The sequence below is a fragment of the Megachile rotundata genome, chromosome 3 (assembly GCF_050947335.1).
Source record: "Megachile rotundata isolate GNS110a chromosome 3, iyMegRotu1, whole genome shotgun sequence".
Lineage (NCBI taxonomy): Eukaryota > Metazoa > Arthropoda > Insecta > Hymenoptera > Megachilidae > Megachile > Megachile rotundata.
The window spans coordinates 9,989,063-10,007,990 of NC_134985.1; the positions used below are offsets into that span (position 1 = coordinate 9,989,063).

Sequence of the window (18,928 nt, forward strand, 5' to 3'; positions counted from 1 at the left end):
CTCGGAAACTTGGAAACTTAAGAACTTGAAAACTTGAAAACTTGAAAACTTGAAAACTTGAAAACTTGAAAACTTGAAAACTTGAAAACTTGAAAACTTGAAAACTTGGAGACTTGGAAACTTGGAAACTTGGAAACTTGAGTACTTGAAAACTTGAAAGTTTCAAAGTTTCAAAGTTTGAAAGCTTGAAAACTTGAAAACTTGAAAACTTGAAAACTTGAAAACTTGAAAACTTGAAAACTTAAAAACTTGAAAACTTGGAGACTTGGAAACTTGGAAACTTGGAAACTTGGAAACTTGGAAACTTGGAAACTTGAGAACTTGAAAACTTGAAAGTTTCAAAGCTTGAAAACTGGAAAACTTGAAAGCTTGGAAACTCGAAAACTCGAAAACTTGAAAGTTTCAAAATTTGAAAACTTGGAGGCTTGGAAACTTGGAAACTTGGAAACTTGAAAACTTGAAAACTTGAAAAACTTGAAATCTTGAATCACTAAAATCTGAATAGTTGAAACCTTGATACCTCAAAACTTGAGACCCTCAACCCACATAAATTCCAAAATCTCAAAATCTGCCAACATAGAAAATACAAAAATTGTAATATCTCGAAATTATCAAACTCCACCTTGACCGTATAAAAATCTACAAATAAAAATACGTTCAACTTCATATATAAATTCTTCTCCAAAAGAAGCCTATCTTACCTTGAAACCTTTGAAATCCGTCTCGTAAACTGTAATTATCAGTTGCCCGAACACGTTCGAAACCGTAGCGGAAATTCTCTCGCAAATCCTATTCTTGTTACAGCTGCTCCTCATTTTTCCTCCAAACTTTCCGCAAACACAAACATAAAACGCTTGTACAAGGCTTGACACGAAATCTTCCGACGTTTTCCGGCGAGTGCAACAGAAGCCGGACAACGTCTTTTCCTGTTCTGTCTTGCAGAACGTTTGAGAAATGAACGTGTATCTCGCGTGTACAAAAACCACGCTCCATTCTGGCTTTGATAATCCCGAGATTATCGGCTTAACGGAGGAAACGCTGCACCGAGCGAACGGAACTGGACTTCTTCTTTCTTTTTCCGCTCAAGGTTTTAAATGTGGATACAAAGATTGACGTTCGCAGTTATCTTTTTTGCGGCTACGGGAAATTGATTTCGCTTGATGGATACGTTCCAGTGTTTATCGGGAACTGTGTTTTCTGGACGAAATATTGTCACATTTTTTAGCGAATTTTTATTTTTGGGTTTTAGGTTCGGTGGTTTGTTTTAGAAATTTATGAACTGATCAAGTTAGAATTTTGTTTTAATTGGAGAAGTGTAGGTTTAGATATTTGGAAGTGCAATAATTTGACGTTTGGAAATTTAGAGAGAGGGATGTACAGAAATATTCAATTTCTAAATTGAGAAATGGAATGGTTGCAATTGTAGAGACTTGGAAATTTAGAAATATAGAAACTTCAAATTTTTGGGTTCTTAAACAATGTTTAATTTTAATTTCCAGGGTCTTATATGTTCCATTTGGAATTTGAATACTTGGAAATTTGGGAAGTTAGAAATATGAGAAAGTCAAATTTTCAAGTTTAGAGATATGGAAATTTAGAAATTAAGAAATACAGAAATTCCATATTTTCACATCCATAAACCTTCAAATTTTTAAGCACTAAAATTTCCAAATTGTTATATTTTATTTCAGTAATTTATCATTTCACTATTTGGAAATTTAGAAATGTACCATCTTAAAAGTACTGAACTACTAATCTTCCAAATCTAAACCCTATGTAAAAATATAAGAACTTTAAAAACATGAAATAAATACAAGTTTGAAATATATGAATTTTAATTTTTCAACAGTAAAAATATCCAATGTGTCTAAATATCTTTTCACTTTAAATTTTGTTTAAACGTAATTTTATTTGACGAAATGAAACAATATTTAGAAGACAGTTAACCCGGATGAATAGTTTCGGTATCTCAGAAACTGTGCAGGTACGAACATCGGATCCCTTAAACTGCTTCACAAATTTCACTGTCTTAGCTTATGGGTAACAATATAACACTCCTGGGATGCTAGAGGACATAAATATTTAAGCACTTAGATCGTATATGCTATCTAAAGTGTCCGGGAAGTAGCTTTAACTTAGTTTGATAGTTTATACTTTAGGTTGATGAGTTTGTCTAGTATATCGCAGTATTATATTAACAAGTTGGTTTATAGGTTATGGTGTTTCTTGTGAACTTCCGTCGCATGAGTAACGAATTAACTTCCTTAGAAAATTATTAAATTTATTCTTATTTAATAATGTACTTATGTATAATTCTTAATAATAATTCGTATTAATTCGTAATATGATAAATAATTATTTGGTAAATTATACTGAAGTTAAATTTTACATAATAGTTCAATATTACTGTTTGTACAATATTGATCTACATTATATAATGATAATTAATTATTAGAAATTATTTACTCTACTTAATTATTTTATATTATAGATATTGAATTATTAATTCAAATAGTTGTACACGATAATTAATTATTTGGAAACTGTACACTTTACTTAATTACTTGATGCGATTGAAATTATGTACCTACACTAGGGTCATTTCACGCTAAATCGATCACTTTTCGACCTCACCATCTGTGATTTTGCTCCAATCAAAATATGTTGTAGTCCACGTGAAATTAGGAATTAGTTTAAGTCATCATTTTACCAATTTCGAATTTGTTAACAAGTCTCCAAAGTTTGCAATGTTTGCTCATTTTTGCGAAAATAGGCTTCACTTACGAATTTTATTCTCAGAAACTACTCAACCGATTAAGCTAAATTTTTTTCGTTTTATTCATAAAGGATTGGACTATTTTAAAATATTTTTTTCAATTCCGTCAATTTGTTATGAAATGTTGCAAAATTTAAACAAATTCTTTTTTTGCGTTTTTTTCAATGAGGGGCGTATAGGGTTTAAATTTTTAAAAAATATGGTTATATTCTTTGAAGCTTCTTCTTTAAAATCAGCCCTTCGGAAGGATGGAGAATCGTAAACTGACGTCACTACAAACTGGAAAATTTGCGGGGTACTTTCGTCAAGAGTGAGTCAAGATTGCGTCAAGAGTGCGTCACGAATGCGTCACGAATGCGTCAAGAGTGCAAGATTGTGTTATGAGTGCGTCAGGAGTGCGTCAAGATTGCGTTATGAGTGCGTCAAGAGTGCATCACGAATGCGTCAAGAGTGCGTCAAGAGTGCGTCAAGATTGGGTCAAGATTGTGTCAAGAGTGAGTCAAGATTGTGTTATGAGTGCGTCAGATTGCGTTATGAGTGCGTCAAGAGTGCGTCAAGAGTGCGTCAAGATTGGGTCAAGATTATGTCAAGAGTGAGTTAAGATTATGTTATGAGTGCGTCAAGATTGCGTTATGAGTGCGTCAAGAGTGCATCACAAATTCGTCAAGAGTGCGTCAAGAGTGCGTCAAGATTGGGTCAAGATTATGTCAAAAGTGAGTCAAGATTGTGTTATGAGTGCGTCACGAATGCATCAAGAGTGCGTCGAGAGTGCGTCAAGATTGCGTCAAGATTGTGTCACGAGTGCGTCAAGATTGTGTTATGAGAGCGTCAAGATTGCGTATTGAGTGCGTCACGTATGCGTCAAGATTGCGTCAAGAGTGTGTTACAAGTGCGTCACGAATGCGTCAAGAGTGCGTCACTCAGCTATTATGATCAGTATTTCATACCCCTTATCCTAAACCAAAATACTACTTACTATCGCCATAGCTAATAAATTATATAATTACAATTTAAACAGCCCAGCAAATTACATTTAAATAAGCCTAAAATTAAAATTGAAACAGGTCTTTTACAAAAAACATGAAAAATGCAGAAAATAGTCCTCGATGTCCATTTCCCATTATTTTCATATTTAGCCTAATTTTGTCCAACGCAAGTTAAACGGTATTTCAAACGCTATTTCCTCCAGGAATCAATCTTGCTGGTAGCCTTTCTATATTTAAACGTTCGTTGCCGGATCTCATAATGCAACGTTAGCCCGGACCTGAAACGGGAAGCTGCACCGATACCTATCGATCGACCCCGAAATCGAAATGCGTCCTGTTTGCCTTCGAGGCACGCGATTCCCTCTTTTATCCAACGTCTCGGATCAAGGTTCGTCTCCGTGGAGGACGAGAGCCCGGACTCGATGAAAAGGCCCGGGGAATATTTTTAAATCCGGCTAACCGTGAAACGAGCTACGTGCAAGTAGCAAGACTTACGTCTGGTCAGGCGTGAGCCATGATCGATGGATCCTCGAAGGATCCTCTCCAAGGTGTTGTTCCGCTTCGAGTGCAGACCTCCTCTCGAGTCCACCGCGTTCCGTAGAGGATGTGTACAGTCAACAACAAATCTGTATTTCTTCGCGAAAAATATACTACTTGTGGAAGGTTGATTTTGTTTGAAGAAGAGATTTTAATTGTCAGATGTTAACTATTCTTCTTCTTATGGACTAGGGTTTTATGTGTTGTCTAGGTGATACATTAGGTAATATGTTGATTTAACTACTTTAAGCATTTTTGACGATTGGTTAATGTAATGAATTGTGCAAGGGGTTAATTTGGGGATGTTGAGGAATTTAGGAATTTTGGGATGTGGGAATTTGGGGATATAGGAATTTGAAAACGTAGGAATTTAGACATGTGGGAATTTGGAAATGTTAGGAATTTAAACATGTGCGAATTAGAACATGTGTGAATTTGGACACGTGGAAATTTGGACATGTGTGATTTTGGGAACTTAGGAATTTGGACATATAGAAAGTTGGACATGTTGAAATTTAGACATGTGGAAATTTGGAAATGTAGGAATTTGGACGTGTGGGAATTTGAACATGTGGGAGTTAGGACATGTGAGAATTTGGACATATAGGAATTTGAACATATACGAATTAGAACATGTGTGAATTTGGACATGTGGGAATTTGAACATGTGTGAATTTGGGAATTTAGGAATTTGGACATGTGAGAATTTGAACATATGGGAATTTGGAAATGTGAGAATTTGGACATATAGAAATTTAGACATGTGGAAATTTGGAAATGTAGGAATTTGGACGTGTGGGAATTTGAACATGTGGGAGTTAGGACATGTGAGAATTTGGACATATAGGAATTTGAACATGTGGGAATTTAGATATGTGGGAATTTGAGAATGTTAGGAATTTGGACATAAGGGTTTAGAACATGTGGGAGTTAGGACATGTGGGAATTTGGGAATGTAGGAATTTGAAAATATAGAAATTTGGGAATATAGGAATTTCAGATATATAGTATCTGGCCAAATAAGTATTTGAATCCTGGAATTTGTGGACGAATATACAAACTTCAATAGAAATAAATTCTCTAATTTCCCTCAAACATCCTTCCAAACATCCCTAGGTATGTGGAAATCCAAGAATTGGATATCTGAAAATATATAAACTTGAACGCACAAAACCTTAAAAATACAAATATTTAAATTCCCGAAAATTTGAAAACATGAAAATATAGAAGTTTAAAAAAAATGAAAATGTTCAAATTTAAACACTTCTAACTTCACATTGTACTGGAGTGTACGTGCTCTTCGAGAGCAACCGGGGATCCTCTTCGAGGACACAGGATGTTCTTCCTTTGGGAAAAATAGAAACTTTCTCGCTGTTCGTCCGAGGATTTTCCCAGATAGTTCAGGGAAAAAGAAAGGGATAAGCTGTGACGAGAAATGTGGGCTACGTTACCGGACTTGTCTATAGTATTCTTTCTATTCCGTCTGGATCACTCCTAAAATAATTTTCAAGGTACTATGATTATCCTCAATGTTTACATTTCACTTCATATAATATCTAATTTTATTCTACTGAATTATATTAAATATTAAATATTCATGGGTTTAAAACCTAATTCATTTTAAATTATACCCATTCATTAATAAATAAGAGTATATACATGTATACTCGTATGTAACACATGGGTGAAATATACATATACAGAAAATAAATAAAGAAAAGAAGTTAAATGAACATATATAAAATATTATACAGAATGTATGTATTTATGCATATGTGCTTTGAGCGACCTCTCTAATTTAAATTTTTGAGCTGCAACTCTGAGAGCATACTTTTGAAACCATATATTAATTGCTCGGGGGCTGAGAGCGAAAACAAAATTATTCTTGAAGCATTCTAAGATACACTGATGACAAAACACTAGTTGGCTGAAGAGACTGACCCAGGTGTTTAGAAGAACACATATGGAAATCTGTACTATTCCTAAATTCCTATATTTCCGAATTTCTATATGCTCGAGTTTTCATATTCTTGAGTTTCCATATCTTCAAATTTTTATATTTCAGAATAACTATATTACCGAGTTCTTACATTTTCGAATACCGAGATTCTCAAATTCTTACATACCCAAGTTGCTACGTCCCAAAATCTCTACATCCTCAAATCGCTATATCCCCGAATTCCCATATCCTCAAATCGCTATATCCCCGAATTCCCATATCCCCAAATCACTATATCTCCCAAATTGGTGCATCCCCTGATCGCTACATCCTCCAATGAGCACGTCCCTAAATCGCTACATCCCCAAATCGCTATATCCCTGACTTCTCACATCCCCAAATCGCTATATCCCTGAATTCTCACATCCCCAAATCGCTACGGCCCCCAATTACTATATCCCCCAATGGGAACCTCTCTAAATCACTACGTCCCCAAATCACTGCGTCCCCAAATCGCTATATCCTCAAATTCATATACCCCCAAATCGACATATCCCTAAATTCCCACATCTGCAAATTTCCAAATCCTCAATTTGACAAAAAATTTGTCAACTCACTCTTCATTAAATCAAATATCGCGAACGAAGAACAAATTCACCCAAAGCGACGATTCGTACAAGCCCGGCGCTATAAGCGGAAACGGAAGCACAGAGAAGGCGATAGCTGGAACAGGACGAACGGTATACTATGAAATATTTCTTTGAGGATTTTGAAGCTCGCGGAGTATGGCGAGGGGAAACGTTTCGTTTGCCAGGCTATGCCAGAACGTGGCAGGTTACGCGGCCCTTGCACAACATTCAAGAGCTTTGCGCCAGTTTCCATGAATATGATCCGGCGCGAAGCATAAGAGGAAAGTTCCGTTCGCGCGACGACGGCTCTTTATCCGCGAAATTAACGAGATTCCAGCCGGCACCGGTTACGGATACGAAAAGGGTGCCTTTCAAACCCGTGGAAATTTCGCGAACGATTCTCGAGAGCTGAGCGCTGGAAAATTGTTATTGATGTTGCATAACCGGAAGTGCGAACTCGCATTCTTCCCTGAAATCTGTTTAAATTTCAACCTTTTGCTAGGAGAATTTTACGGGGACAGTTATGATTATATATTTAATGTATACAGCAAATGACCCAAAACCGAAGGCAATATCATGTAGTAACTTGAAATGACTTGAAATTCACGAGACAGTAAGAAATCGCCGGGACAAAAGTATTCGTACACTGAATTATTGCTACAATAATTTTAGCAGAAATTTTATAAATATTTTGTATGATAACCCTTCCGGCGAATCACTTCACGTAATCGGGCATTGACAACGCCAAACTTTTAACGAAGTCAGGTTCTGTATTACACCATTCTCTTATTAATATTTCTTTCAAGTGTTCTTTCGACGTTATATCATTTCGCACATTTTTTTCTAGTTCCCATACATGTTTCATAGGATTTAAGTCAAGCAATTGTGGAGGAGTTGCTAACCTGTGGGGAGTTTTGGTATTAACCACTGACGCACTATGCAGGCTGTATGTTTCATGTCACAGTCTTGCTAAAAATAAAATTCATCTAATTCATAAATCTAATTCATTCTAATTCATTTGCACTATTTTGTAAATTTTCTTTTAAAATATTTAAATACAAATGTTTATCCATTATTTTATCTATTATTACTAAATTGCCGCCTCCAGAAGCAGCAATACATCCCCACACCTTCACACTTCCACCTCCGTGTTTCGTCGTCGGTTGCATATTTTTGAAATGCAATTCAGTATTAACTTTCCGCCATACTTTTTTACTACCGACTCAAAAATATTAAATTTTGACTCGTCGGAAAATACTACGTTTTTCTAGAAGTCGTCGCTAGCATTTCTTGTTCTGCAAATTCTATTTTCTTCTAAATTGTTCTTTTTATTTCTATATTTCAAGTGTACGAATACTTTTGTCACTATAATAAGAAGTTAATACTGTTTTTGTACTTCAAGGCAGAAATCATAATTTCCAACTATATATTTCTATTCTTCAATTATTAGTAAATTTGAGTTTAAGTGCCTCCAAAAGTTATAATCTTTACAGGAGTGTTTCTTGAAGAAAAATGAAAGAATATCGAAGCTTAAAGTTTCTTGAAACATCTAGCAGACACAGGTGCTTAGATAAATGTCGTTTTTTAAATAGCATTATTAAACTTTACTATAACCACAAATATTTTTCTGCTCCTCTCCTATATTTTACATCACATCATTCTCTTGAACCCATCACAATATCATAAACGTCCATCTATTACAATCCAGCTATCTATTAGCAAATGCATCCACTTCTAGTTTACATAGTGCTTCCATAATTACACAGCCATTATCAATAACTGTACCTGGAAATACCTGGAGAATCCATAGAATTGCCAGGGCTAATTTCCTCTCTACATCCTCAGCAATATTTGCGAGACCAAAATACACGATACCATAATTACCTATGAAAGACTTCGTATTCTAACAATGAACGGTTTGAAAAAACGCCCGGTATGAACGAAGTCAAAACTCTTGGACAACTATTTGAAACTTCCAAGTGTCCATCGAGAGGATGGGATTTATCGAGTGCTAGTCCTATCGACTTTAACGAGGGTCGAAAGCGTTCGACTCACGCTTTCTCAGGCGCAATCGAGCGACAAGCAGCTCGTTAATTAGTTTAAACGATCGAACTTAGGAAGGTCCGTGTCTAAGACGTTGGCACTTTCCGCTTGGCTCGTCGAAGACGCGGCTTGAAGGCACGTTTACACGCGGCGACAGAGCCAAGACAGCGGATGACAGGATGGCACGGGCTTTACATTAATGAGCGGCCAATCGGGACCGGTAATTGGCCGACAGGACAGGATCTCATCGAACAGGGTCGCTTTTGATTCCTGAAGGCCCTGTCGTCGTCATCTGAACGTTCTAAATGACATGAGAGCATTACGGCGATCAATTACTCCGCCAAACCACCGATTATTGCTATTTCGTTATATGGATAATTAATTACTTGGATCTAAAACTACTTTTTATTCTTATTTGACAATTTCCTGACATTTTTCCGATATTATATTAAAAATATCAACTCTCAAGGTTTATTTTGAATTATAAAAATTTTAAAAATTACTTGAAATATATTTCTATGAAACATAGAAAAACTGACATGATTGGATTACAGCATGTCTCATGCTGTAATTTATTTTTTAGTTGACAGCACAGACTTTACTGTATTAAGGAAACCAATAGTTGTCTGAAGAAGTTCAAATAGTAGACAAAGTTCCGGAATAAATTTAACCAAACACTGTTCTACAAATCATGTAGGACATTCACGAGTGTTTTAGTAACTAAATTGTTTCCACTAATTTACATTTCTGTTTACAGGTGAAAATGGGGAGGTGTCATGTGGGTTTCGTCGTGTGGTTGGTACTCACCTGCTTCACCAGCGACGCATTGCAGCAATACAGAGAAAAAAACATAAGTAAGTGAAACTTTGTATAATTCTAATTAACATACGTAACACTTTTACAAAACTATCTTAAGTTTAAATTAAAATCGGTTTAAAAGTGACTCTACTTGAATTTTTAACAGCTCTATTTTCAATTTCAATTAGTAGCAATAAATCAGTGCAAACAAAATTTGTTAATTATATAATATACTACTGTATACAAAGATAATAAATAATTTTTAATTTTTAACAATTGTGGTAAAAATAAGACTGTTAGAGACTAGTAATGGTAATGAACAGTGTCACATATGATAACAATAAATAATTGATATCTCCCAATAAAATTAATTATACAGGATGTCTTACAACTAGTGTAGGTCCCTAAAATGGAAAGTAGCTGACGCGATACTGAATAAGATTTCCCTTTGCAAAAATGGGGTTTGAAGCTTCCTTTTTAAATTATTAAGGAAAACACGGACCAATCATACCGCGAGGATTGCGCATGCGCAGACGCGAACGGAAGCTGCGGATAACGCGTAGTTATCCAACGCTTGGTAATCCAACGCGTAGTAATGCAACGTGTGGTAATGCAACGCGTGGTAATCCTACGCGTAGTAATCCAAAGCGTGGTAATCCAACGCGTACTAATACAGCGTGTGGATATCCAACCGGTAGTAATCTAGCGCGTACATATTCTACGCGTAGTAATCCAACGCGTAATAATGCAACGCGTGGTAATTCTAAGCGTACGAATCTAATGCGTGGTAATCCAACGCGTAGTAATGCAACGTGTAGTAATGCAACGCGTGGTAATCCTACGCGTAGGAATCCAATGCGTAGTAATCCAACGCGTACTAATACAGCGCGTGGACATCCAACGCGTAGTAATCTAGCGCGTGCATATTCTACGCGTAGTAATCCAACGCGTAATAACGCAACGCGTGGTAATTCTAAACGTAGGAATCTAATGCGTAGTAATCTAGCGCGTAGTAATCCAGCATGTGGATATCCAACGCGTAGTAATCCAACGCGTGGATATTCGACGCGTAGTAGTCCAACGCGTAATAATCCTCACGCTTTGATTGGTCCGCGTTTTTCCTTAAGAATTCAAAAACGAAGCTTCAAGCCCCATTTTTGCAAGGGGAAATCTTATTCAGAATCACGTCAGCTGTACATCTATCTAATCACACCTAAATTAATGCGACACGATTTCTAAAGAAACTGAAAAAATAATAACGTTAAAATTGTATATTTAGTCCTACAATTTGAATCTAGCTAATTTGTAAAAAAAAAACTAAAGAACCCAGCTACAGTAATTTCCCCTGGATTTACAGAGGTTAATTAGAAAGGAAAAAATGTCTCCATTCTGAGTATTAGTTCAAGTCGTCCAGTAAAAGTCCGTATCTTCAGAGAGTGATTCCCTCGGAACATTTTCAGTTTTCCTCACAAGCAGTTGCACATCACGAATGATGTAGGATTCGAACATTTTCTACTGCTCGGTTGGTGAAACGATCTTCTACGGGATTAAATCCCGAGAGGCGACACGAAGTTAATTAGAACCACGTGTCTTTTCGCCACTAAAACTTACAGCCTTCAATGTTCCCTTGGTGTCATGTACTCGTTTGAAAAGCTTCATCTTATTAAACGTTGAATTGGATCACAAAATTCGATTTTAGATCTCATTAATCAGCTATTCTCCATTATACTATTGGAATTTATGTTTAACGTTGTCTTTACTATAATAGCTGTTTTATACTTTATATTATTATTCCTTTTTTTTATTATATCTTTTGACATCATTTTTATATATCAATTATTTTGTTATCTAATCAAATTGTACAATACAGTTTAGTACATTCCATTTCAATTTTGAATCAACATGTTCAAGCAACAGATTCAAACTACATAGTGTTAAGAATTACAGCTCGCAGACAAAGGGAAAAATAAATTTCCCCTGATTCTTGGACCCGTAGTCTGATTCGTACTAATTTCGTAAATTAGTCCGTCGACGCTCGTTCTACTCCCTCTCAATTACGTTTGTTCCTTTGTATACCACGTCTAAATTCTTGTACATACTTCTTACACCAGTATCTTGCTCCCATCTATCTCTTGTTTAAATACGCTTAGCATTCTCTTAAATTCTCTTTTCATTCTCTAATTAGTTTGGTTGTTAACCAGATTGCCTTCTCCCTAACAAACTTCTACTGAAAACTTTTCTACTGAAACTTGAACACTTCCTACAAATTCGAAGACAGATCAATCTAGGAATATCTAGCTATCTGGAGGTTCAAGAATTTTTTCAAAATTTTGTGGTTTAACAATTTGCAAATTGAAAAATTTGAAAATGTACAAATTGAAAACTTGAAAATGTCCAAATTAAAAAACTTGAATATGTGCAAATTAAAAATCTTGAAAATGTACAAATTGAAAAACTTGAAAATGTCCAAAGTGACAATCGTGAAAATGTCCAAATTAAAAAACTTGAAAATATCCAAATTGGAAATCTTGAAAATGCCCTAATTGATAAACTTGAAAATGACCAAATTGAAAAACTTAAAAATGTCGAAATTGAACATCTTATAAATATTATTTTCCATACCATATACATGCTTACCACAAAGCCCTATTTTCTCCGTAAATCATTCAAGTTCATACAACATCACATATCAGTCCATCGAACAAGACCTTATTCGAGTCACTTAAGTACGACACATTTATGGAACAGCCTATACCAGAAGTTTTTCTTCGACTCTACCGAGGTGTAAATGAATTTACAACCCCGATTACGAAAGTTTCGCCATGAAATTTTCGTGAATCGATAGCTGACGATAAGAGCGTGCATATAGCCGCGCGCATATGGGACGTGCACGGTCGAGATTCTCTATCCGCTCGATAAACTCGACGCATCGAAATCGAGGGGCTTTGGAATTTACCCATCGGGACTCAAAAGCTCGACGAATACCCGCTGATATTGGGAGCAGATTGGAAGCCAAGAACCTACCGCAAGATTGAAAAGTTCACTCCCGGTTCTTGCGCGGTTTTCCTGCAACACTAACGATATTAAATACTCCTTCATTCGGAGAAACAAAATATAAAATACGCAAGATAATAATTTAACAATATTCACTGACTTAATTATCATTACTGGAGTCTGAACTTATTAATGATCAAATAAGGAATTCTTAAAAACCAAAATATTGCACATATTCTAATATTTTCTAATATTCTTTTAGTATCACTCTTACGGTGTTATTGCATTAATTGTAAGAAAGTAATAAAAATTGAGAATAAGAAGATTGATAGAAAAATGATTATAAGAAATTTCAGTGGGGCTTTAGAAGATTTCTTCTGATATTGATATAGTCTTATTAACATTGACAAAATAATTATATTCGTATGATGATTATCTCGATGAGTATCAATGTACTGATGTGAACACATAAGATCGTTGCAGTATTCCTAATACCTATATTTCCGAATATGTATAACCTGAATTTTCATATTTTTGAGTTCCCATGTTTCGAAATTTCTATATCCTCGAATACCTATATTCCTGAATTCCTAGACCCCCAAATAGTTACATCTCTAAATTGGTGCATCCTCAAATTACTACATCCTCAAATTCCTACATCCCCAAGTTGGTACATCCACATATCGCTACATGTCCAAATTCCTAGATTTCCAAATCGCTGCAGCCCTAATTCAGCACATCCCCAAATCGCTATATGTCCAAATTCCTACATCTCTAAATCGCTACGTCTCCAATTCGGCACATCCCCAAATCCCAGTGTCTCCAAATCTCTACATCTCCAAATTCCTAGATCCCCAGTTCGGCGCATCCACAAATCGCTACGTCCCTAATTCGGTATATCTCCAAATTCCTACGTCTCCAAATTCCTACATCCCCAAATCCCCAAATCCCCAAATCCCCAAATCCCCAAATTCCCAAATCCCCAAATACCCAAATCCACAAATTCCCAAATCCCCAAATCCCCAAATTTCCAAATCCCCAAATTCCCAAATCCCCAAATCCCCAAATCCCCAAATCCCCAAATCCCCAAATTCCCAAATCTCCAAATCCCCAAATTCCCAAATTCCCAAATTCCCAAATTCCCAAATTCCCAAATACCCAAATCCACAAATTCCCAAATTCCCAAGTCCCCAAATCCCCAAATCCCCAAATTCCCAAATCCCTAAATCCCCAAATTCCCAAATTCCCAAATTCCCAAATCCCCAAATCCCCAAATTCCCAAATTCCCAAATCCCCAAATCCCCAAATTCCCAAATCCCCAAATCCCCAAATTCCCAAATCCCTAAAACGCCATATTCCTATATACCCCCATCCCCAAATCGCTTCAATAGTTCAATATATAGCTTAGTACCTAGCGTTAAAAATAACCATTCACCAAACGTCCGTAACCCGTTAATATTCCTTTGAGGCACTCGATCGGCTGAAAGGTAGCAGATTTTAGCATAAAATGGTTAGAAAAGCGTGGATTGAAACTCAAGCGACAAACTGTTCGAGAATGCTTCCTTTGGCAAATATTTTCTCGATCGAACGCGATTCGATCTCGAGAAAGAGCCATCTGTTCTCCGATATGATGGTCTCCATGGTTGGTTGTTCTAACAACAGGCAATCAGCAGTGGAACAGTAGTAATTAAGGCGGAATCGAAGCCGGAGGTTTCGCTAAAGCAACGTGCTAGCTCGTCTCAGGAAAATTGGCTTTTAATTGATATTCTGCAGATGGGAATTGAAATCGCTGTTTCTAATTGAGATCCAACCGGCAGTTTAATGGAAATCCTGTACTCTCATTGGACGAACGCGCAAGAATGATTCGCCAACTGTTGGAATATCGATCTGTTTATTTACAAAGCCTTCGCGAGAATGCAGCCGTGTAATCCTTCCATTGAAATGAAAATCCCCATGCGGAAACACTCGATATCTTTTGTGTTTACCGCTTTCCAGCTCTAATGGAATAATCCTATTACCCGCTACGTCTAATTCCATGCTAATTTTATGAACGTGCAATAATTCCCCGTTAATTTATGAGCTTTGAACGTTATTGGTTACATGACTGGCTATTATGGAAATCTTCCTATTCATTATGCTACTGGCCTACCTGTGATGATTTGGATGTTTCGTGCGAGGTTAAATAACTGTTTTCTGCTCGCAAAAATTGCAGAACCAATTTCTATTATATGACATTCATAACAGTATAGTGTAGATTTATTACACTTAATTATTTTACACTCAAAGGCTTTTTTGATGTTCCAAGATGTCAAGCTTAAAACTTCTTAGTTAACACTTTAGCGGCCGCTCACACATGTGATGGCCGGGCCGTCAGCGTCCGTTCACACATGTGTGCAATGCTACCGCGCGAGTTATTGGGCGATAGCACACTCTCTATACGACGAATTACGAATGTAAACAAGTGTGGATATCGCTATTGGCTTCGTATTTCACCGCTACGTCTTTGATCCTAGGTAATTATTGTTTTATTGCTTGTTTTTAATTTTAGATTTTACACTACACTGGTGTACCACGTAAATTATGGAGCAAATACCGGCGCTCTACGTTGGTGTCGTACCCAAAGCCACCGTACTTTACAAATTAAATTATTTGCATATTATTAAATTTGTTATTAAATTGTTGCTTTTTGATTTATGTGCATGTTCGCACATGTTGAATTATTTCGTGAATTCACATCAAGTTTGTTAAAATTAATTCTTCAAAAATGTTGCCGGGCCCTGGCGACGTTTGACTGCGTAGACGTGCGGCCATTAAAGTGTTAAGATTGCTGAATTCTTTCAAGGTTTCATTACTATTATTTATTATTTGCCATCCACTTATACATATAATCATCTGTATTCATCATATGTGAAATTATCGTTACTATTAATATTAATCTCGCATAAATCAATAAATCTAGCATCTATCAATTTACTAATAAACAAATATATTCGAAGAAGTCCACCTCCGAAGACATTTACAAAGTCAGGAGATAAAAGCTTGAAATTTGTTTCTTTCGAGCCGTCTCTCTTGCAAAAGGGCCAGACTTACGCATTTTCGTGAAATTAAATACCGGAGGAAGATTTAGGCCGTCGTTTCAGTCACGTTGCGTATGTATCTGTCATGCTTCGTGCCGGTGAAATCCCATAAACGTTCCATAAACGAGTTTCATCGAGAACTGGCGCCGCCATAAACGTTGCTCTGGTCTCAGCGTCCTTTAAATTAAACAGGAAACTCTTCACGACGTTAACCTGAATTTTAGTGGCGCTCACAGGAACTCGCGAACTATCCTCGATAACGATCACGATAGAAATTTACTAATGGATAGCGATTTTATTGAGCCTTAATGTAACATCCTTTTGATATCGTCCACTCAATTATTTCATAATTTTCTGTAGGTAATACTGGTTCATGTTCTAGTTTATTCATTTTCACAGATATTATAGGTTATAGTTGATAACAGATATTTTATTTGGAGTGGAATTTTTATTGCTTTTGTATTAATTTTTGTTGTAAATTTTATTTTTATAATAATACTGTATAGTACTATGTATTTTTCCAGGTAAATTGCATTTTTATAATGCATTTGTATTTACTTTAATTTTGTGTTAATTTACTGTATTAGTATTTTAAGAATGATACAGTATTTTTTACTTTTGTACTCAGTTGTTTCGTTCAAACAATTTTTTTCAAAATAATTTTTATAATTTTACCATATGAATTTGTATTATTGTTATGTAGTTCAAATATTATCAACTCATCCTCTCATTGAATACTAAATGTTTATCGAACAGTACGATATTGGTTTTTTTAACATTTGTCAGTATTATACAGAAACGTCAATTATACACAAGCGTCAATGATTAATTAATTCTCATGCACAGAACCTGTCAGAACTGTCACGTACCCAAAATCTTTATCAATCTACAATTCCCAAATTCACCTTGAACCACTTCACGTTTAACAATGTCCCCGAACCAAATCCGTACGTGTCCTTAGTTTTGCATTTTCAATTCCGTATAGCCGGATACAGACATCCTTGAATCTATAGGATCCGATAAAGATGTCGGTTATATAACTTGGTATAGACATTTTCAAGATTGCACATATGCACATTCTGAAAATCGCGGCAAAAATATTCTGTGAATTTTATGGGATTGGAAGGTTCCGATAAAGAAATGGCACATGGGACTCGGAGGATTACGGTCGTATCTGAATCCTTCAAAATCTTGTGATCACCTCGAAACCGTAGAATCTAACCGAGAGATCTGCTGAATTCCCTAGGTGTTCGGAGCATCAGAATCACGGGGATTCTAGGAATTTTCTCGGCCTGAAATCTGTTGAATCCTTGAGATTGCGGGGATCTCTTAGACACCCTGAAACTGGGAAATCTGGGGTCAGCCGGAGACGTTTAGATGCCTTGTGGATTCCTTATACTAAGGCTTTGGTGTACTTCTTCTTTGATAAAAGTGTTGACATAGGTTTTTGGAATATAATTAATTTTTATAATTATTTTTTTTTTAAATATAATTAATTACATACATATGAAATTAAAGTAATTATGTGAAGATGTTGAAATTGTTGAAATGGTTATTTGTAAGAATACAATATAGTGAATAAGGGTAAATTCATATTGTGAAGGGAAAGTCCATTTTAAGATTTGCAATATTTATGTACATTAAAGAAAAAAAATATTTTTAAAATGGAAAACATATTTTTAAATTCACATTACTTGTTTTGTTGTGACAATTGTAATATTACATTTTGAGGTGATTGTAAATTATTACTGTCTCTGGTCTGAAATGTACTACAAAGGAGAGCTGTGTATTTCTGGTACTATACTCAGAAACAGTACTATAAAATATATTTGAAGTATCTGTAAATGTGTGCATATTTTTATTTACTGTACATAAGGAACATCTAAAATACATTTTACTGTACTTATCATTAGATTAATTCAGTCAAAAATTGTAAAAATTAAAAAATGCAAAATGTATCACCTTGTTCTGCATTGGAGCGAGTTGACATACACTACCGTCCATAAGTATCCGGACACAAGCGAAATATGCATTCGCGTTGCATGAAAGTTATTCAAGTATCTGCAGCAGTAACTAAAATCGATTTTTTTCTGCGAAGGTCAGAATACTGGAACGTTTTTCCATTGATAATTCTCGTTTGGAACTCATATCTCGACGGAAAAGAAGCTACAGACGAGCTAAACCGAAACTGTCGAGTGCGTAGCGTTACCTCCATTCTTATCTCCATTGAGGGAACCTAAACATCTACCAACAGTTTACAAACACATGAAACATATCGAAGAACCCTCTGAATACGTTCTGCACCATAGAAATGAAACACAGTAGAAATGAAAATTTTTTTTAGAATCGAAAGCGTTTCATTAGATTCACAAATTTGGACTTTGTACTTCTGGACATGAATTTTACTTTCACACTTTCGTTGTATAATTTGTACTTAAAAATTAATTCTATTACGTTATGACACCTCAAAAAAGATAATAATAATTATTACAAATGATATGATAACCCTAAATATCTTTCGTACAAAGTTCAACTATGTTTTATGTAACGAAACCAAGTGTCCACTACTTATGGACGGTAGTGTAGTTTGATGTCATTAAATTTTGCTAAATATATTTTGAGTATATTGTTGCCACATGATTACTAACCGTATATATAGAAGAAAGTCAGAAGTATATTTTACCATATCTTTCACTAGATTAATTCAAACAAAAATTGTAAAAATAAAAATGTACAAAATGTATCACCTTGATCTGCTGTGGGGAGAGCTGACATAGTTTGATGTCATCAAATATTCCTAAATATATCATCAGTACATTCTTCTTACATGTTTACTAATAGTACATATAGAAGAAAGTCGGAAGTACAATTCAACATATTTTTTATTAAATAATTAACTCTCAGAAAAATTGTAAAAATCAAGAATTGCAGAATACATAACCTTGCTCTACAGTGGGGTGAGTTGACACAGATGTCATCAAATATTCCTAAATATATTTTCTGTACATTCTTGCTACATGTTTACTAACAGTACATATAGAAGAAAGTCAAAAGTACAATTCAACATATTTTTTATTAAATAATTAACTCCCACAAAAATTGTAAAAATCAAGAATTGCAGAATACATAACCTTGCTGTACAATGGTAT

At 35.4% G+C, this 18,928-nt stretch overlaps 1 protein-coding gene across 5 annotated transcripts in view; it reads left to right on the plus strand.

The window, feature by feature from the left end:
* LOC100881717 (uncharacterized) overlaps positions 1–18,928 on the plus strand; it is a 221,415-nt gene that overhangs the window by 72,407 nt on the left and 130,080 nt on the right. For all 5 annotated transcript variants that reach the window (XM_076529342.1, XM_076529341.1, XM_076529339.1 and 2 more), the window contains one exon: positions 9,668–9,764. In XM_076529342.1, coding sequence (XP_076385457.1) covers positions 9,674–9,764 — 91 coding nt within the window. In that variant the 5' untranslated portion in view covers positions 9,668–9,673. The remainder of the gene's footprint in view (positions 1–9,667; positions 9,765–18,928) is intronic.